The following is a 22,020-nucleotide window of genomic DNA, read 5'->3' as shown; positions in this document are numbered from 1 at the left end:
ATTACCGTGAATCATAGGATTATGAGCTAACCCTAATCGACCAATTATACTCACTCATGGATGAATGCTTCCACATATTTCATATAAAAGGCCTCTGTAACTAACCATCCTGTGAGCTCTATGTTTAGCCAATGATGGAGCAACTTCTATGTCATTCAATCTATTTCATGCAGCGTATTTAACTTACTGTGCCTCAGGTAGTGTGGTCATCTTTCTCTTTTTGTGTTGTTATAGATTGTATCTTCTTGACTCGTAGGTTTTCCTAACAAACTTGTTAGGAGTTTTTCATTTTTGATCCACAAAGTACTTTGAATTCATTGGACCAGGGGCTATCCCAAGCATTGAACAGACAGCGTAGCAATTCAAAATTCAGTCTGACACAAATTTATTTGAATATAAACTATTACTCATTCACAAACAAAGAAACATCAAAGCGTATTGTAATTTTATGTAACTGTTAAATGCAAGAAATATGAGAAGTTGTCAAATGAAAGTATCCAAGTCACTAACACTGAAAAGTAGGCTCACCAGCATTCTGATGGGCAATATGCGAATAATTTACGTGAGCAAAATGAGTAAAAAAGCCAAATTTATCAAAAAAATTCCTAGACATCCAAAATCTCTTGATGCAAAAAAAACTCTGAACTTTTTGAGTTGAAAATTTTTTTTTCAACCATGACGATAATGTTAAACTTTAACCTGAACTTTAATGTTTGCACAGCCACCAACTCTGACAGCTTCTGGAACTGAGACTCCGCCTTCTGTCTTGAGTATCATATTTTCAATTTTCAAAGCCTTTATCGCATTTGACAGTATTGGATAATAGTATTTTCTTGGTCTTGGCATTTCAAATTTACAGAACCAGATGCTAGAATATATCAACTAGACAGGCCTGTTGCTACAGAAAAAATTTATTTTGAACTTGTCTTCAATCTACACGGCTCCATTAACAACCCCTGCAGCCTCAACACCAAATTCATTTCTATTATCAATGAATGCTGTCTCTTATATTACTTGTCATTATTTAAATTGATGTGTCGAATACGTTTACTCATGCTCAAGAGGCTCTTTCCCTATACATGGTGTAGTGTTTATAGATGCTAGGTATATTAGCAGGTAGTATTGATAAAGCTCCTTAATATTATATCATTATATTCGCTTTCTAAAACCGATAGAAAAGAATGATAATGATAACATGATACAGAGTAACATAACAGAGGAGTCTAAATATGGCCTTATTGTAGTGAGGCAGGACAGAATTAATAGAGCAGATAGATGAATAGCTGGAGTTCCTTCTTTAGCTCAGACAATGTGGTTACAACATTATTCTTAGAAAGCTAAAATAACTTTGTGTGAAATAGCAAAGCTGTATGATCGGCATTCATAGCGACACCAAGTTGCTTAAATAACCTGGTATTTAAATCACTTCCCTTTACATGTTAGACACCCTTTATTACATAATTCAGATCTTGAAGGTCATCTGAAGGTGTCATGGAAGCCAGTGCTTGTTGGTGTATCATGCAGTGAAGCCCTATCTATTTGGGTGCTTCGCTTGGAACCAGAGACTGCAAGCTACTACTAGACACAAAAATTGCTTAAGCACCATCTGTGCAAACACCACAAGCACAGCCCCATGGCATGCTTTCAGCCACAAAAAGCCAAGGTCTTTTTCTTTACATCTGCTGCTTTTGTGTCCGTTGCAAGAGGCTCCCAAAATAGCATATATTTGTTAATGCCTGCACTGGCAGCATATCGCACAAAGCAAATTAGCTGCGAGATTTAAGCAACACAAATCGACTTGTCAACTTGAGTTGCTAATAAACTAAATAATACATCTTTGACTTCATTGACGAGCTGTTTTCTGATATCTCCAATTCCTGCTATCATTTTTTGCACCGTATTGTTTGACAGAAGCACTAGATCTCGCTGCTTGTCGGCCTCCCATCAAGAATGCTTCTGGCCATTAAGAGAGCAGCTGGCTTCACTTGCTCCTCACCAACAGTCTGCGTTTTCTTAGCTTTTGCAATAAGCATGCTAACTTCGTAAGATGTTCAAATCAAAGTTTTTTGTTTCTGTTCACTTGTTGAGTCAAGCTCCACAAAAGTTCAACTCACAAAAGTTTCACGCTCCGGGTGAAACTTTTGTGAGTTGAACTGTATAAATTAAAAGTTGATGTAATCTGTATCGAAGGTATGCCTGTCTTTTTTTGGTATTTTCATTTTTCTCGGCTGTCATTTTCCTAAAATGCATTAATGTTAAAAAAAGAAAGGTTTTCACATGGACATACAGAAATTACATGCAAGTACACGTAGGTACATGTATGTACATGTACCTACATGTACGTACATGTACCTACATGTACCTACATGTATGTTGCATGCTCGATTGCACAGTCAGATTATTTTCCTTAGATTATATTTTGTAATTTCTCTTCCAAGCCTTTATCATAACTTCTCTTCTACTGATAGTTGAGAGCGTTCTGGCAACGAAAGGCACTGAGCTGTCCAACAAGAGTAACAACAGGGAAAATTAAAAATCCATTGATATGAAAACACATACGTTTGTGTACTACTTACCAGCTTTTAGTTTGCAATCTACAGCTGTGTGCTTGATGGCCTTGACTTTGTGAAATCACATGGCTTTGAAAATCTCATTTGCTGGGTGATTTGGAGACCTACCCGAACAGACAACTCCTTTTCTGTATTAAATATGTCAGCATACCCTGTGGCCTCTGAAAAGTTTATTGCGGCTCCTTAGAAAGCTTTTTCTCCCTTCTTTGATTTGGAAAAAACCCTAGTCTAGCTGGCGGTATAATTAGAATGTTAGTACATTTAACCTAATCAGTTTGGATTTGGGTATTTAGAAAACTTCATCAACTACTATTGTGTACATAGTTACTCCTTTATTCAGGAATTTGGTACTCGTGTGTATTTTTATCAAACACCTACATAGTCACTACACTTTTAGTGCAGAAAATGAACACCAACCTTAACATCCCAACAAGTGGCTTTGAAAAGTAGTTGCATTGCAATTGCATCATCGAGGACCGATGAGGGGGCCAGGATGAGCCGGCCAATCAGGATAGCAAATTTTAACCATCCTAGATCAATAGGATTGCATAGCATACACATTGCAAAAAAATTACACAACTTCATGTATAAGGACTGATTTCAGTAAAAAAAAATGAAAGCTTCTTTGGTAATTGGCATGGCACATGAGTTGTCTGATCTAAGACAAGACAACTCCTTTCACCAAAGCCACACAAACCTAATGAAATGAAGTGTGCTAATCTAATGTGACTCGGTAAAAATGCTTTAGGATAAAATGACAGTCTGGCTACTCAAAACATATTTTAATTTTCGGTCTGTCATAAATTTACAATTAAGCTGAATGTGTAGACTCCTTCCATGAGTCTTCTTTGACTCCTCCCATAGAGCCACACACCAACCTTTCATAAAGTACTGATTTTGGCAATCATCGGCTTACCTTATTTGATTGTACGATGCCATTTTCTTTTTCTAGTTTTCTTTTAAAATATTTACAAATTAAATCAATTGTTTAGATCTGTATTTGTCACCAAATGAAATACAGTAAAAATTTGAATCACATTAAATAATATGCATGTAGATACAAGGTATTCACATAAAACACCTAAGTAGAAAAGCTGTATTTACTAGAGTTGGCTAGAGTGAACTAGTGCTATGTCAGATTCTTTCAGCTGTCTACCAGAGTTGGATATAACCTTGTTTTACTTTATATGAAATGTGTTTATATTGTTGAGTTAACAAACTAAAAACTTACCAAAGCTACTTTGTCAACTTCGATGAAAAAATTGATGTTGCAAATGATTGTACAAAATTGTCTGCCCATTATGATTAAAATCCTCATGCTGACAGCGCTGGTTATGAGTAAACAACTTCTTTAAAGAAATTAATATGATCTATTTGTTCATAGAAATATGAAATAGAAAATAAATATTATCGAAATTATGACCGGTTTTTCTTATGGGCTGTATCAGTTTTTGTAGAGCTCCTGATAGAGCTTCTAAGTTTATGAAATAGACACTACATATTTTACTCGTCCAAATAGAACAGCTGGTACAACGCCTCACACACATCATCTATAATCTATATATATATATTTCTCAAAGTTTCTGTGTATGTGTATATGTGTGAAAGCTTGTCCAGCTATAGCAATTAAAATCTCCAAATAAAGAATTCGTAAAGCAGAAGATTTGATATCGGAACCTCCCATTTGTCACTCCAACTGCCCTTCTAACAAAGCCACACAATCTTGATAGATTTGCTAGGCAATATATGCCGCTATATGGCAGCAAATACGTTACGCTTTCTGTCATGATGCAAAATCATGACATAATGTCATTAGAAGCCGTAGCTCTTATTAGTAAGCTTATTCAAATTTTCTATTGGCAATGTGCCAAGTTAATAACAACTGGCAGGCAACTCTCATTACTTCTCATTGTTTATAAACTGATTTTTAATACCCAGGCAACGCCGGGAGGCTCAGCTAGTTTTTTCTATAATAAAAGCCGTGTTTGCTCATCTGAAGCCATGGTTGGCGGTTGGCAAAAAAGATGGTATCCTACGGAATTCGAACTCATGACATTCAGCTTGGTAGACCAACATTCTAATGGGTTTTTTCTGAACTTTAAACAACACAAAGAATCTAGCCAATTGTTCATGCTAAATACTACCACTTGTGACCAACAGCAGCTGTTTAATAACTGACTTCGAAAGGACATGGACCATATTGTTCAGGTTTTATAACGAAAGCTATCATTAGCGCAGTTAGAGGGTTATGAGGCTGCTAGAGCTGAGCTAGAATGATGACTAGTTGGAGTGCAGGCATTTGGGTTAAAGTTAAAGGACATCCTACTATGTGTTGTTAATGCGCACACATTGGAGATATCAGCAATCAGTTTGCTGTATTATGTCAAAGCGGTTTATAAAAACACACAATGTTGAAAAAACTTTTATGAACATTTCAGAGAATGTGAACAGACACCAGCCAGACAATACAGCGGATAAACTTAGATTATACATGTAATGGGATGTGAAGCAAAGTTAGTTTTTGAACCAACATACAAATAATTTACAACGGCATCTGATAGTCTATATTCGGTAGTGCTATCTTATTGTTATTCTTACTGTTTATGCTTGATTGATTCTACTCTTCAAATAGAAAAATCTGATACTAATGCTGCATTCATATCAAGTCTCTTGAATACAGCGTTCTAGGCGTGTGGATCGACAGCGTACTGATAATGTCCTTTGTTGAGTTGATTGACTCGCGGCCATGCCAAGTTTTTTCATCTTGCTAGTTAAGAGCTACCTGAGAAATCGAGTTATTCATAGCTGAGTGCTGCTTGTGCTGCTTATGCTGCCGCTGGCAGCAGTCAACAGTCCTAAGGCTCAAGATGATAGAATATCAATTACTAGAGAAAATTTTTAATCTCTCTAATAAATTCTTACTTGTTTGCTTTGTAAAATAATTGCATTAGTTTTTTCATGCTGTTTGTTCATGTAAATATTACATGGAGCTATGCTTTAGAGTTGTCTTAGCAATGTGTAATTGAATTTAAATACATCGAGTTAAAAAAACATCGTTCATAAAACAATGTACGCTGGCAACTATTTTAAAATTTGATCTATGTAAAACTTTGAAAATATATTGCTCTTGCTACTAAAGCAATCCTCAGGCAATGAATAATAAGTCATGCTAACTGAAGCATTACTGCATATAAGATTATAAAAAACTTTAAGTTTAAACAGAAATTAAGAGATGTTAGGCCACTATATCATAAACCCCCATTAAAATCTATGAGGTAAAATGTGTTTTCAAGTCTTTGTTTAGGTACTAGATCAGATCATGAATTCAAAATATTGTGTACTCAGTATTAAAAAATTTTTTTTAAATTTGTTTGTCCACCAAGTTTTAGCATAGCTTTAGTTAATGTATAGAGTACCTTTAGCAAGAAAGGCAGTATTTTATTCTAAAGTCACTGTAATATGTAAAACCTCGGAAAGTAAAACATATTCATTAAAATACGCTCTCATTTTGTTTAACTCGAGTTGATAGCTAAAATATGGTATCTTAAAATAACATTAATGATGAAATTTTAAAAATTCATGTATAAAACTGCTTTGTCACTATTTTACTGAGTGGCTTTATTTGCTGGTGTAATACATCAAATCTGTCTTTTAGATGTCTTCAAAAACCAAAGTATCTGTATTGATATCAAATAGCTTTTAGACTAAGTTCTCTAACTGATAGTAGGCCGGTGTGTATAATACATGTAGCTAGCCTCAGTGGCATTTCGCTCCCCCTCTTTCCTCTATGTAGCACCTGAGTTAGACAAGTTGCAAGAGTAGAAAGGGTACAGGTACTACGGCAATCATGTGTCATCTAATGCTCGTTTTAAAAATTTTCAAATTTACTAATTTAAAAATTTCAAGACCACCAAATCATAAAGAGAATATTTTGTTGTATACAAATCATCATTTTATTTGTCATATTTGTAGCCTTGTAACAAGAAATATCAGTTACTATAATATTGAAGCATGATAAATTATGACAGTTCCTTTCAAGACTAGACTTGGAATATTCTTATATGAAAGCCTTACAGTTTATTTACTGTTCTTTATTTTATTGTTTTGTCTCCTAGTCTATTCTGTTTGAATGACGTTGGCTGGTGATGATAAAGTCCATATCTATCCCATGTCAATCTAATGGTCATATTGTTTCTTATTTATTTTTCTTGCTGACTAGGAACAGAGGGGCTGATGCTCTGCTTTTAAAGAGCACTGCTTGTAAATCAAACATTTTTCGGATATGTTACGCTTATACGTGTAGCTGATGAAACCATTAATAAATGAAACAACTGGCACGAAGAGCTCGAAGGGCTTTGTAAAAATTATTCAAAGGACATCTACATACACCAAGGCGTTTGACTACAATTTGCGAATTATGCGTGTCATGGAAACGCAGTGATTAACTCATGTCAAAACGTCAACTCGGCTCACTTTTCTCGTGGCATCCGTGCCTCTGATATCTCTGCACACACAACATAAACAATGAAGTCTAGCTGTAATGGGCTTACAAATTCAATGTATTCAGCCTAATGTAATGAGAGATCTTTTCTGTAGTTTATTTGTAAAACTGGAACTTTTTAATTTTCATGTTTTACTGGCAGTGGCACTTTTATGTAAATATTCCAGATTTGGACATTGTAAGCAAACTACCACTACTATAACTTTTAATATTTCTTAGATTTGTTTGCTCGAGCTTTCACCGCTTTCACCACGGTCACTATATATCAAACTACTTCCAAGATGACAATCCACTTGATCATTATGCAAGTAAATTGATCGCTTGCCCTATAAGCTCTCTTGTAAGTATGTTTTTCTGTTAGACGGAAATCTTTAAGTGTACAGAGCTCTTGAGGCTCTGATAACAAGACAATCAATTACCTCTTGCAAAAGAGAGTTCAAGTATTGCCTTTCACTGTCTATGCCCTTGAAGCTGTCGTTACTGTATCGTTATGGCAGGTCTTTGGCAAGGGTAATAAAGATAACTGGAGAAGCAGTTCTATTCACAAAGTTATGTGCCTCATATTGCCTTTTATAGCGCGTCGTCTCTTACAGCTTGTCACGGAAACAGCCGAGGCCTAGTGGTCTAAAGCACCGGACCTACGAATAGGGGGCTGCCATTTGATTCTAAAAAAATGTATCCAACCTTGAATCTCTTGCTGCAACTGGATATGTCTTCAGTCATGTTGGTTTTCTTGCCACAAAGCTCGGACACGTCTAGCTAAGATCACAGAGATGTTGTTAGCGCAAGAATGGCTCTTAAAACACGCCCAGCCTCTGAGGGCACCGTACCCAGTTTTCCACCTCTTACAGCATGTCACTTCTTACAGTTTGTCATCTTTTGCAACATGTCACCTCTCACAGCATGTCACTCCCTATAGCATGTCACCTCTTACAGCATGCCACCTTTCACTGTATTTCACCTCTTACAGCATGTCACCTCTTACAGCTTGTTACCTTTTACAATGTGTCACCTCTCACAGCATATCACCTCTTACAATGTATCACATTTTACAGTGTTTCATCTTTTACAGCGTGTCACTTCTTACAGCATATTACCTCTTACAATGTGTCACTTCTTACAGTGTGTCACCTCTTACTGTGTGTCACCTCTTACAGTGTGTCACTTCTTACAGCATGTTACCTCTTACAGTGTGTCACCTCTTACAGTGTGTCACCTCTTACAGTGTGTCACCTCTTACTGTGTGTCACCTCTTACAGTGTGTCATCTCTTACAGTGTGTCACCTCTTATAGTCTGTCATCTCTTACAGCAAGTCCATTTTTACAATGTGTCACTTCTTACAGCATGCCACCTCTTACAGTTCGCCACCTCTTATAACATAAGAACTAAAAGATGAAAAGTTTGCTGAGTTTTTTGTGACTTGTGGTTTTTTAATACATGAATAGTATATGTTGCTGAGAACAATACAATAAATAACAAAGAAAGTTATTTTATATTTATCTTCACATTTTAATGCAAGAATATGAATTTACGCATATATAGTAATACTATTATTATAATAATAAAAGTATTATTTAGCACAATATATCCACTGTTGCAGGGTAACAATATTACAGGTAGGCTATGCAAGTGACCCAGTTTCTACAGCATATAAGATACAATGTAGGTAAATATTGACTTTTCTTATCCTTTCCAAGTAAGAAAGCCACTTACTTCCAAACAGTTGTTACTGCAGGAACATCTAATATTGTGTTACAAGCCATGCTGAGTTCTATTGAAACCATAGAAACTCATATTAAAAACATCTAGAGGTGTTTAAACCATAGAGATTTAATATATACAAGTTGCTAGTGGTTGGGAGCCAACAAATATTATGGTAGGTTTATGAACAAATACTAAGCCATACAGAAGGTACTTTCCTTAGAGCTGGTACACTGTTGCTCAGAGATGCTCGGTAATGCCGCAGCTACTGCTGCCTAGCGATGTGCTGTGTGTAGTTTCTCTCAGCAAAGGAGAAGCTGGGTGCAATAGGTTGCTTTTGCTGTTGTCAGAGGCAGCTTGCCTCAAATCATCTCCATTTACCATAGCGTAATTGCTTGAACGTTTTTGCGTACTCGACTGCTTAATGGATGTGAGGACTGTGGAGAGCTGGTGAAACCCCTGCGACTCTCTTATGCCCTTGCAAAAGGATTCATAGAATGTGCGTCGAAACAGCCTGCTCATTGTTGTGTATAAAATGAAGCTGGCACTAAAGGACAATATTGTGGCCGTGTCTATTACGGTACCAAGAGACGTATAAATCCCATTCAGCTGGTCATTAAATGTCAGGGCAATCATAAACATCCCATGAGGTAATTCTATGCATAAAAACAGCATCATAACAGCAAAAAGCATGCCAGTTGTTCTGCGCTGGTCGTACTGCTTTTTAAGGTCTTGGGAGTTGCATCCTCTTTTCACCATATCTCTCTTGTGTCTCGCGTGGGCCTTCATTATGCAGACAAGAGGAATAGTCAGGCACGTTAACAGCAGAGATGGTAGGGTTTTTCCAAGCACGCTGTATGCCCATAAATGTATTATACTGTCATCTTTTGAACTAACAGTCCAAAAAGTAACATTGCTATAATAGCAATCACTGTGGACAAAGCAGATAACTTCATAGCTCATCCAGAATGGTATAGTAAAACTAGCGTTAGCAAGAATTAAAGCAGCAGAACAGATGCGAACTGTCTTCATGGTGCAGTAAGCTTTTCCATTGTTTACACCGAGAGTCAGCCACCTGAAGAATGCGACAGCGATAGTGTGCCATAAGGCGGTTGTGTGAAAGAATGTACCTATTATTAATGAAGTTTTTAAGAATTCTGCCGAGACACGCTTATATGAATAATAGCGAAATTTATATGTTTCATAGCCTATGATATGGAAATATACGGCATTGGGCAAGTAGATGACTAAAAGCAAGAGGTGAAAAAGAGCCATCATCATGAGTAAAAAGTTGATAGGAAATGAAGCCATTTTTGGGCGAGACAAGACAATGATGTTCGCTATGTTGCCGAGGATTCCTAGGGAGCAGATGACGAGGGCTACATATCCGTAAGAAGCTGCGTACTGGTCTAAAGCGCTTACATCTGATGGACCACACGTATCATTTAGAGGCGCGTAGGTGCAGTTGAATGAGTCTGAAGAATATTCATTCATTCTGCTGGATGGACTTCTTGAGAGCTTTAACCAAACTTAATTCTGAAATCAGGCATAGGAACAATATTAAATGTCTGATATGCTAAGATAAAATAGAAACCATGGTGAATTAATGTACCATAAAACCTCCATTTGAGAGCCATGACGCTGTAATTTTTAAGCATTCCCTTAGAGTAGCATTTCATTAGAGGCTACGTTCAAATAAAGGGTGACGCTTTATTTTTTTGACTTGCTGATCAGAATTTTACAAGATAAATTTAACCTTCTAAAGGGCAAAGAGATATTAATGTCACCTCTATTTTGCCCTCTTCTTTGGGCAGAGTGACATTTATGCCATCAGCTTCAGCATCTTTGCTCGACTGTTTTTCATATTCGTCAAAGTATCAGACCAAATTAAACAAGGAACTAATTTGAATAAAACATTAGATGGATACAGTTACTAATAACTAGTTACTAGTTACTAATTCTTTCCAAGTTTAAAAAAACAACAAAGCTTTGGAGTTAAAAACCAGACTTTAATAAGCCGTAACAATGGCTGCTATGACATCGTACGGTGTTCCTAAAGATTATTCTTGCCGTTCATAAAAATGTTTCAAAGTCTTCAGATCAGACCATAATCATAGACAAATCTGAAGACAATGGACTAGATTTAGACTTAAGTGACTTCGAATCAGATCGCAGTTCTGATGATTGTGACAATTGATCTTCTCAGGCACGTCACAAAAACCATGGCAACCACAACAGCAACAATGCAAGAATTAATTATTATTGATGTAACCAAGTAACTATTAGTACCATTTTGTAAAGAATTTTCTACTGATCGCTTTCTATTCTGGGTTCGTAAAGATCATAAAATCTTAAAGTGGTGGTCAACTAGAATTGGCATTCAATTAAAGCGTGGTGTATGAGAGGTGGTGTTCAAATAAAGGTGGCGCTCAATTAGATGTTTTACGGTATGTACAATAGCATAACTGTGCAAGTCTTTGATTCTGCCTAGTTTAATCGCCAACAGCAAGCATTGAGTAAAAAGTACCTCAGAGTTCTGTCCAATTTTATATTGCAAATGCATTAGCACAAAAAGTAAAAATAGGTATAATACAGACACAAAGCAGAGGTCGCATATTTTCAACAATTGAGCGCTAGTGCTTGATCATACAATATCTCTTATATACTAGATCAGGGATGGCCAAATGATTTTGGCCATGGTCCGTTACAGCAAAATCTGACACATTAAACATCCACAACACACATTAAAGATCCACAACAAGCTGTAGATGTGCATTTTTCTTTTTTACTATACATAAACATGCAATTATTTGTGTACATCTTAAGACAAGGCGTAAAATACGATTTAAAAGCACTTTTTATATATTTAATTTGACTAAAAATCAGTAAATGAATGTGATGTAATAAACATGTCTGATATCAGTGAGAAAAATGATGAGAAGGCTTTGACTTCACAATACTATCAAAACGCGGTTTACTGCTATTTGCAGCAACTCTTAATGTTCATGAAGATCGGTATTTATGAGTTATGTTTCATGATATTTTTCACAAAAATTATTGCTGAATACAATGAACTTACAAAAACAATCTAAAAAAAGTTTATAAAAATCTTTTTAAAACCAAGTTTTAAAAAAATACTTCAAAAATCTTTTTTAACAGCCAACTTGAAAGATCCACAAAAAAACTAAAAAGATCCAGATCCGGATCTAGATCCGCCATTTGGTCATAGCTGTACTAGATCATACTATATTATCTATAAACTATATCATATTCTATCAGCTATGAACTAGATCATACTATATAAGCTATAGACTAGATAATACTATATCAGCTATAGACTAGACCATACTGTATCAGCTATAGACTAGATCATACTACATCAGCTATAGACTTGATCATACTGTATCAGTTATAGACCAGGTCGTACTGTATCAGTTATAGACTTGATCACACTATATTAGTTATAGACTTGATTGTACTATATCAGTTATAGACTAGATCGCACTATATCAGTTATAGACTAGATCGCACTATATCAGTTATAGACTAGATCGCACTATATCAGTTATAGACTGGATCACACTATATCAGCTATAGACTAGATCGCACTGTATCAGTTATAGATTAGATCGCACTATATCAGTTATAAACTTGATTGTACTATATCAGTTATAGACTTGATCACACTATTTTAACTGTACAGGCATTTTAAGCACTGATATCATTCATTGTGAGTAGTTTTGTTGATTTGCCAACACTTTTGGCTTTCGTCTGTAACCACCTTCACGAGATCCATTCATCCTTCCCCCTCAATGCAACCATCTACATCGACATACTCATACCCCACTTCTACATTCTGCCTTCTGCCTTACCTTCTACCCTTCACTCTAACGTGTGATTACTTGCAAATAACTGGACTCTGTATGTTTGTAACATGTTGCGCTGATAACAGAGCAACCCAAATCCGCTACATAAAATTCTTCAGTTCTACTGGAAAGGCAGACATTCCTATCATTCTTTCATTCAGCATATGAACCTAGAGATTTCAGAGATGTAGATTATAGTACATAGGAACAGCTATTGATCATTCAGACATCTACCGACCACGGACGGATAGAAATTGTGTGTAGAGGTGACATGCTCTAGCGAGAGGCATTGAGTGTAACAGCCAGAGACAATCACTTGCGTTATCAAAATGAAAGAGTTGAGAGGAGAATAAACTTCAGTTCTTATCGAGTACTCCAACCATTCACGGCAAACATTAGCTCTGTAATGCCTGCATGTATTCGCTAGTATTAGATATATTATTACCTACTGATACTTGTACAACTCTGTATTCACATGTACAACCTTCACTGGTTTATATGAGAAGGTTCATCTCTAAATCTCTTAGGTTCAGCAGACCAGACATTGATTGTTTGCTGTTCTTCAAACACTCACTCGTGTTGTTTGTACATTCTCATTTATGTGATGTTTATAAAGTAATACAATAAAATAGCATTTTTATACTATACCAACAGCAATAACTTTTACATAACCATACATTTCATTACTAATGAAGAGAAGAGCGTGTCAGATTCATCTAAGATCTGTTGAGAAGATGTGAGAGTGTATGGCCTACTGAGACAGCAGCGATAATGCAAAAATCAAACTTTTCGGTCAGCATTCTATCCAAGCTATACCATATTAATAGAAAAAAACACAAGAGAAGCGGATTGAATCTAATAATTGGTGTTCAACTTTAAACTGAGTGTAGTGAGCTTACCAGGCACCCTTAACATTCCCCTTTGGTGTTGTAGTACTTGGAAGAGAGTGTTATTAAGCGCGTAAATTCAATATGGATTATGGATAATTTTCTTAAGATCTCGTCTTTATGAAATGAAGATTTTAAAATACCCCTTTAGCTAGTGCTTATGATTGCTTGATGTGGAGCCTTAACAGGCCTCCGCCACTTTTCCTGGAGCCTTTTTTCTCCATTCAAGATTTGGAGGAGTTTTCTTGTATAATTAAGGCACTGTCAATGACATCTGGCAGGCTGCCAAAACTTGCGTGAAAGGTCAATGGCGTTTGTGTGTTCCGATACGTAAAATTTTTTTTGGAAAAAAAATTACAGCATTCTCAAATTTGAAGTTAAATGTCAATTTTGACTGAAAGATTTCAAGCAACTGATAGATCTGATATTACCTTCTAATCACCAACTTTCATACCTGGCTGATAGTGCTACTGGTCCTCTCTTCAAGTTGGTTAGCTATTGACACACTCAAATGGAGTTTTGTGCATTCTTTTTAGCTAATCTGATAAATGGTTACTGACAGCGTCTACCTGTCATTTTCCTATCCACACCTCCACTCACTTGTATACACGCTGTCTCTCTGTAGAGCAGCTCGTTCTGAGCACCTCCTACCGCTGCCTAAATATGCTAAGCGTTCGCAGGTTAATGTTGCAGCTGACGTTTCACGCGATTGGGTAAGGTGTGTCGGGCTTTGTAAACCTACTGGCCCATACTTAGTATATTATAATGATAACCAGCCAGCAGACAGCGCGTCACAGATCAATAGCGCAACAAAATAATTAGAGCAAATGATAGCAACTAACCTGTGACATCACATCTCTCACACCATCTATACTCATTATTTCTCGCTTTCTCACCTTAGCTTATTAACTAATAATTTTAAACGAAATACATTATTACCCTGGTTCTTTATACTTTATATGCAGATGTAACGAGCATTCAACTGCTCGGCGAAAAAGATCGAAACCGGTCAGGTCCCAGGGCTACAGAAGGGTCTTGAAGTGACACTTTTGTTATTGCGCCATCTTTCGTGCAACCTATTTAGATCTCTAGCAGCCTAATGTTTTGAGAATATAATTCCATTTTCTAAATACTACTTTCATTAATATGCACTTTTAATTACACCGTCTATTCGTTGTCCAGACAGCTAGCTGATGTCACTAAACGTACTATTTTCTTTAAATAGCTAAATATGGATGCTGAAACTCCTTTTATATACAAAATTGATTTTTACCATCAAAGGAACCAAGGGCTAGCCTCAGGCGCCACAGTTAGATGAAAACATTAACCCTTCAACTTTACCTGCTGACAGTGGCAAAACAAGCTCTGATATTGTCCAGCCTCTGTGTCCCTACAATACTGAGCCTATGCGGGTTCCGTGAAATGCCTTTTAGCGGTAACTACAATAGACATTGAGAGTTACTTTTAATTTTGTTATGATTGGGCTGGTCTTTTTTGTCAACATTATTCTATTCTCATGAGAGAGAAATGAATAAAACATTTGCCGGTATATAACACTGTCTCTGCGAGGTATAATATAATTCGTTATGAATTCCAAAGCACTCCAATCAGCCGATAACATTCTCTTCAATACTCAATGTTCTTATCATCATTCTTGTTATGTTACATATATCGCTGTAATTGTCTAATTTTCTTTTCATTGTACAGAAACTCAAAAAACTGTGGGTAATCCTAATCCTTCCCAACATATGTAAAAAATCAGCATTCACCATGTTCCTTGCTTTCAACCAAAACTTGTCCCAAGGTAAACGGTTCATGGCTGAGGAATATCAAATCAATAGTGTTTGCAGTTACATGCAGTTTTAAGTAAAAAATAGACATTTTTTTCAAATAACCATAGATTTAGAAAAAAATTTACTGATAAATTTTTTAGCTTTATGAACAAAATTCAATATATTTGTATTAGAAATATAGCGGAGTATGCTTCTGGAAGATGAAAGGCTTGTAAGCCTCTTCCTGCACCTTCTCAATTCGACTCCAACCACAACACACCACCACAATTATTATAAAAAAGATGTAGCATTGACTCACTGTAAGACATTACCTGGGTTAGTTCCTTCTTTGTTTTTCAGTGCGACACTTCACAACCTTGATACCGCTGTTAGAAACCTTTTCTCTCTCCACTCCTCATTAATCCGCCAATTCCTAGTGAAATGAAATGAAACTGATATGAGAAAGCCTATACCTTGATGTTTGTTCAAGAAAAACATTACCTGATTGGAAAGCTCTACAGTTAATTATCTCCTCCAACAATCAGCCGTCTATTGATTTTCTAAGCAACTGATTGGTTAGCAACTGAGATTTCTGTCTCACACTCTGGCTGGCTGTAACGGAGAGGTGTAAAGCTCATCTTCAGCCGGTGTTACATACTCAATGACATTTCACTTAGCAATTACCTACAGAAGTAAATTATTTAGACTCCTAATGCTTCAAGCACGTGTCTTCTCAGTTCACATTTCAAGTCATCAATTATCTGTCAAGAGTTGCCAAGGATTTCCTAACACAATCATTAAGATTCGGTGTCTATTATATCTATCATGCATGCCTGCTTATGTATATACCATTAGTTTTTAAAGAACATTAAAAGTTAGTCTGTTATTTGCAAAGAAAAGTTTATTTGAGTAAATGTCGTGTCCATATGCCACTTCAGTTTGCGAAGACCTGATAAATTTGACCAGCTGATATAAAAACAGAATAGGTAGTAAATGCCTCCATTTTATTGCTCTGCATCTTATGTGGTATCTCTTAAATGAAACTATGAAATTTGGTGTGAGGGGTTTGACAGCACTTCTAGGTAGCAGAGGGTCAGATGAATGTTATTCGCTAGCAAATGTACACCAGAAGGTAAAATACAGACTGAAAAAGAGTGAGAAAGAGTGAGGTTAAGTGAGAGAGAGAAAAAAATGAGAGAGAAGGTGAAAAAACAAAGTGAGGTTGAGATGGTAAGAGAGTGAGAGAGAGGGATGAAGGAGGTGAGAGAGTGACTGCGAGAAAGAAAAAAAAACAGATGAAAAAGTGATAAAGAAGATGAGGAAACAAAAGAGGCTAGAGGAGATGGTAACAGAAAAAAACAGGGTAATAGAGAAGGAGAGAAAAATGGAGAGAAAAATGGAGAGAAAAATGGAAAGAAATGGAGAGAGAAATGGAGAGAGAAATGGAGAGAATAATGGAGAGAGAAATGGTGAGAGAAATGGAGAGAGCTTTCCTGTAAGCTTAGAAAAATATGTTTTCAAAACAAGGTGCGCACTCAATGATTCCTTACGCTTGAGTCACTTGACTCTATGTTCCCTGCAGTGGCAGTCTACCTGTACATGCACCTTAAGATAAACCAGGTGATGGCAGTTTCAAGTCAGCTTCAGAAGGAAGTACATACAGCTGAACCCTGAAAGGTTGGTTATATATATTATATTATATAATTATAATATATAATTATAATATATATTATATAGAAGTGTGAATCTTTCATGGATAGCCTCTCTCTAGTAGTACAAGGTGAACTACTAGGGAGAGTATCTCACCATGAACTACACCATCTTGTACCTACACCAAAGTAACCTCTACACCATCTTATACTAACTCCTAGGGCTAGTCATAGGCTTCGTGAAAACTTTCCCATAATCAGAGGCACAGACAACAGCTATTTTGGAACTCCGTTGTAGGTGTGTATAGCTAGAAAACCTATGTTTGTTAAAAACTAGGCCAAATTTAAAAACTGACGCAAAAATGAGAAAAGTTTGAAAGAAAAGGAGCCATAGCTGCAGACTGGCCCATGTATCCTAGATAAACGAGTATGTAAACAGGCATAAAACAAAATAGCCAGACATTACTTTACTTTACTGCTTATTTATATTATGGCATCAACTATTCGGAAGTATTAATGGAAGCCTTGCTAAGGGCCTTCGAAAACTTAGAATTATATGGCAGGAGGATTATCAACATACGATTGAGTGCGCTTGCTCAAAAATAATAATGGGATGGGAGTCATGATAATGAATTCTTTGACCCTTTCATAGAGAGTTCATAACAACTCAGGTGACAATTTGGTACTATTTCCAATGTACAAAAGTGAGAATTGTCTTCTCAGTCATTCCTAGCATCCTTGAAAGGAGCAGACATCTCTTTATATTAAATTTCACTGTAGTTTTTCAGATTTACATGAATACTTGTTTGAAGCAAGATGCTCATCAAAATTGCCTTCAAAAATCCGAAAAACGAGACTACATAAATTTGTAAAATATTTTACGGAACTTGTATATTTGCCTCGTTAAAATACCCGAAGGTTAATACCTATAAGAAAGTATCTAGCATTATGTGACAAAGAGTGGGAGCAGAAACCAGGGTTCTGGTGTAACAATAAGAATAAGATTAACAATAAAAACAATAATAACAATGATGTAGATCTCAATCTTATAAGATTAATCACTTGTTATACTTGAACCTATTTTGTAAGACAAAAAATGATCTAGAATTCCTAGTGCAGGCAGGAAGGATATATACAGAAGACATCAGAATGCTGTTTGTAGTACAGAAGTGTGCTACATTGATGATGAAAAGAGAAAAAGAGAAGAGGACAATAGTATACGGTTGCCTGATTGAAAGATGATGAAAGACCTAAAAATATTGATAAAAATACTTATAAATCTTAGAAAAATATGACATCAATATGAAAGAAATGAAGGTACAAATGACAAGAGAATATAGGTAGAAGGAGAACAAAGCTGATTCTAGAATTGAAACTGCATGGAGAGAATACAATCAAAGCAATTAACGTGTGGGCAGTGGCTGTAGAAACGCTGATGGGATACACCGGTGAGATTCACTGGTGGGATACCCTGGTGAAATACACTGGTGAGATACACTGGTGGGATACACTGGTGAGATACACTGGTGAGATACACTAGTGAGATGCACTGGTGAGATACACTGGTGAGATACACTGGTGAGATACACTGGTGAGATACACTGGTGAGATACACTGGTAGAATGCACTGGTGAGATATACTGGGCAGATACACTGGTGAGATGCACTGGTGAGATACACTGGTAGGATGCACTGGTGAGATACACTGGGCAGATACACTGGTGAGATACAAGTTGAACACGCACTGGTAGGATACAAGTTGGACACAAGAAGAGCTAAAAGAAATGTACAGAAAGACAAGACAGCTGGTGACTATGAATAGAACATTACATCCCAGAGCTAGGGTCACATGACTGAACTTAGCAAGAAGTGAGGGTGGGAGATGAGTAGAACATAGAAGAGTATAGACAATCATATAAACATCGTTTTATATTAAGCCTTGCATTGAGCTGAAATTTTCTTACGCTTTTTAAAGCTTAGTACCAGTGCTAAAAATAAATATTGACTGGAAGACTTTTATATTAGTCTAAACTAACAGAGAAGTTTAAATTCTAAAAATAATTAAAAAATTAATTATTATTCAAAAAGTGGATTTCACCAATTATTTGCTGTACAATTTTGGAGTTTTTTTAACATTTAGAAAACGAAAACTTCTAATATATGGGAATCACCAACCAAATAAAAAATGAAAAAGTAGAATTGTTGTGGATAAGTAACCCTAGCTACTTTTTGAAGTGGATTTTTGGAATTAAGGGGAAAGTTAGTGTCTCAGTAATATGTTTGTTATCAATCGGAAGTATGGCATTTCCCCGCCGCAGCTAACTAGCTATGACATCATTGTTTAAACTCTTATAATCTTAAACTCAGGGTGGGAGAGGACTGAGATCAGTAGAGGTGACGATACAAACTAAAAAGCATGGATTGTAGGATTAGATCAAAGATGAAAACAAGGGGTAAAACAAACTGTTGAAGGCACTAAAACCAAACAGCAACAAACAGGAGTACAACAATGAAATCAAGGAAGAAAATTAGAAAGATTGGTCTGAAAAGGCTCTGCATGGACAATACCACAAACTGATGAAGAATTATAGAGAAGAGAATTGCTACAAGTGTATAAATAATGGTTTTATGAAAAAAGAAACTGAGAGACTGATAACTGCAACATAAGACCAAGATTTTTTGTCACCCTATAAGATGGCAAAAAATCAATATAAGAAAGCAAAAAGGAACACCAAAATGCAGTAGGTGCAATGAGAGAGATGAAACTATATTTCACATACTGAGTGTAGAAAACTTGTTCAGTGTGAATGTAAGAGGCATGATAAGGTTGTACAGTTTGTACATTGGAACTTAAGTTGTAAGTATGAACTACCACATTCAAAGAACTAGTACGACTAGGTGGCAGAAAAAGTTGTAGAGAACTTCAAGGCAAAAGCGCTGTGGGATTTTACCATATGAACAGACCATATAATACAAGCAAGGAGACCAGATATATTGGTGCTAGATAAAGAACTACATCATGTGTGGGTGGTAGATATTGCTGTGCCTGGTGATAAAAGAGTGGAAAAAAAGAAAGAGAAAAGAGAGATAAGTACCAGGAGCTGGCTAAAGAGATAGGGAAACTGTGGAAGATTTCAATAAGTGTGATACCTGTTGTGTTTGAAGCACAAAGGGTGGTGGCATTAGGAAGGAATTAGGGAAGTTAGACATGGGAAGAAAGGAGATAGGCAAAGAACAGTTTGTTGCTCTGTTGAGGTCGCCAAGAATGTTACGGAAGTACCGGGTATCTGGGGGAGGGGACGTTACCGAATACTAGTATACTACCAGACAAAGAGCTGAGAAAAATCAGCTAGTAACAATAATAATGATGATAATATTAATAATAAAAAGACTAAGAATATGAGCAACATCTATAGAGAAACAACTAAAACTTTACTGGAGTGGTAGGTTCAAATCTACATTTATAGTAAAACATACATATGTATTAGATCTTTGTCAGGGCAAGTGAATGTAAGTATATGTATTTATGTTGCCAAGCTTATAGTGAGTATATGTTCACTCCCTATAATCACAGGCCCAATTTGCCTCATCAGAGGGAATTAATGAACATAACAATGTACATGTAAGCTGTCATGGAGATGCAGGATGCATGCCTTGTATGGATTGCCACCATCTCAAGTCCTTGCAGACAACTGAAGCACTTGTTGACAACTGGAGGACTTGTCTACAACTGGAGGACTTGTTGACAACTGGAAGACTTGTTGAGATCTGAAACTTTTGAGATGAGACTGTAGACAGGCAGCAATTGGACAACTCTCAAAACCTGATGACAAGAGCATACATCTGTCTTATTAATATAACCTTCTTAAATGTTTTTTTAATTACAAATACATTTTTAGTTTAATGATGCAAAAAATGTTATCTCCTGCCAAGCAAGATAAAAATGTATCATAAAGAACGTATACTTTATTATAATAGTCTCATTTTATAAAACAAAGGTTTTACAAGAAAGGAAACCTTAAAAAAAGCAAAACTATTCTTTGCAGTTTAGAAGGTAGGGGCTCTTGGCTGACACTGATCACCAGGATCTTGATTACACTATCCTGGCAGCAAAACATGTTTTAAGTTAACAGGAAAAGCGCAAGTTTATTACGCTGTATAACAACATACAAATTGATTGCTGCTATCAATTTATCGCTGCCTGCTTCGCTGCCGGCTATGCGATACTTGCTCTTTTTCATCCAGATCTACTGGCTAGAGTTTCAATGAAGATGGAGTACACTCTGAGCTGCTGATTTAATAGACATAGTAGTACAATAGACATAGTAGTGCAATAGACATAGTACTCCACATCTCCAGTGTTTTTTCTCTATGGCAATGCTATCCGTGGATTTGTGGCTAACTGATCAAAAGTTTGTGTAAGAAAATTTGGTTTTGTTCCAAGAGTATCCATGGTGTTGAACAAGGTGAAGGTTGTATGGGAGTGGCTGTAGCGCGAGGATATGAACGTGTTATAATAGTGAAGTGAGAAATAGCAAGCCGCGTGGAATGATGCCTTAGCAAATTATACCCAAGAGATGAGAGTTTATGTAGCCATAGTCTTTTTGTGAAAGTACCAGATGAATTAGACAATTCTAAATTGTTTGGCTGTTTCAAGGTTTTTTACTGAGCTAACAGTATTAACTCTGTTATGTTTTATGGATTGAAGGGCTTCATCGATCATAAGCTAAGGAGCCGCAAGCCATGAAGTGATACGGTTTTAATATTGCAAACAGATTCTCTTTGTTTTTCTTTAACATAATAGCAATTCAAACTTGTGAGAATTTAGTAATTGATGAATACACATGTAACTGGTTATTACGTACTGCAAAAATATTTTTTAAGAAACTCCAAGCAAAGGTTTAATGACAAATATCAACAACTGAGGGCAAAGCGTTTTAATTTATATAATGAGGTCTTGGACTGCTTCTACAAGCATCATATTAAAAGCAATCGTCTCCCTCACAACCAAATGTTTGCTCCGCATTTTTTCATTCACCGCTAATAGACAGTGATGGGTGAAATGCCAATAGA

The 22,020-nt window shown here is 36.3% G+C and overlaps 1 protein-coding gene across 1 annotated transcript; it reads right to left on the bottom strand.

Annotated features, from left to right (window-relative positions):
- Window positions 1-8,884: 8,884 nt before the first annotated feature.
- Window positions 8,885-10,267, bottom strand: LOC137397635 (G-protein coupled receptor dmsr-1-like). The gene has a single exon (XM_068083961.1). The coding sequence runs from the start codon at window positions 10,265-10,267 to the stop codon at window positions 9,014-9,016; it is 1,254 nt and encodes a 417-aa protein (XP_067940062.1). The 3' UTR covers window positions 8,885-9,013.
- Between the last annotated feature and the right edge of the window lie 11,753 nt (window positions 10,268-22,020).

The sequence above is a fragment of the Watersipora subatra genome, chromosome 1, assembly GCF_963576615.1.
Source record: "Watersipora subatra chromosome 1, tzWatSuba1.1, whole genome shotgun sequence".
Lineage (NCBI taxonomy): Eukaryota > Metazoa > Bryozoa > Gymnolaemata > Cheilostomatida > Watersiporidae > Watersipora > Watersipora subatra.
Note: the sequence above shows the minus strand (reverse complement) of the source record. Positions and strands in the feature narration are given on the sequence as shown.

Bases quoted from the DNA above. Each gene is read 5' to 3' on its own strand.
- LOC137397635 (XM_068083961.1), bottom strand. From the start codon at position 10,267: ATGAATGAATATTCTTCAGACTCATTCAACTGCACCTACGCGCCTCTA.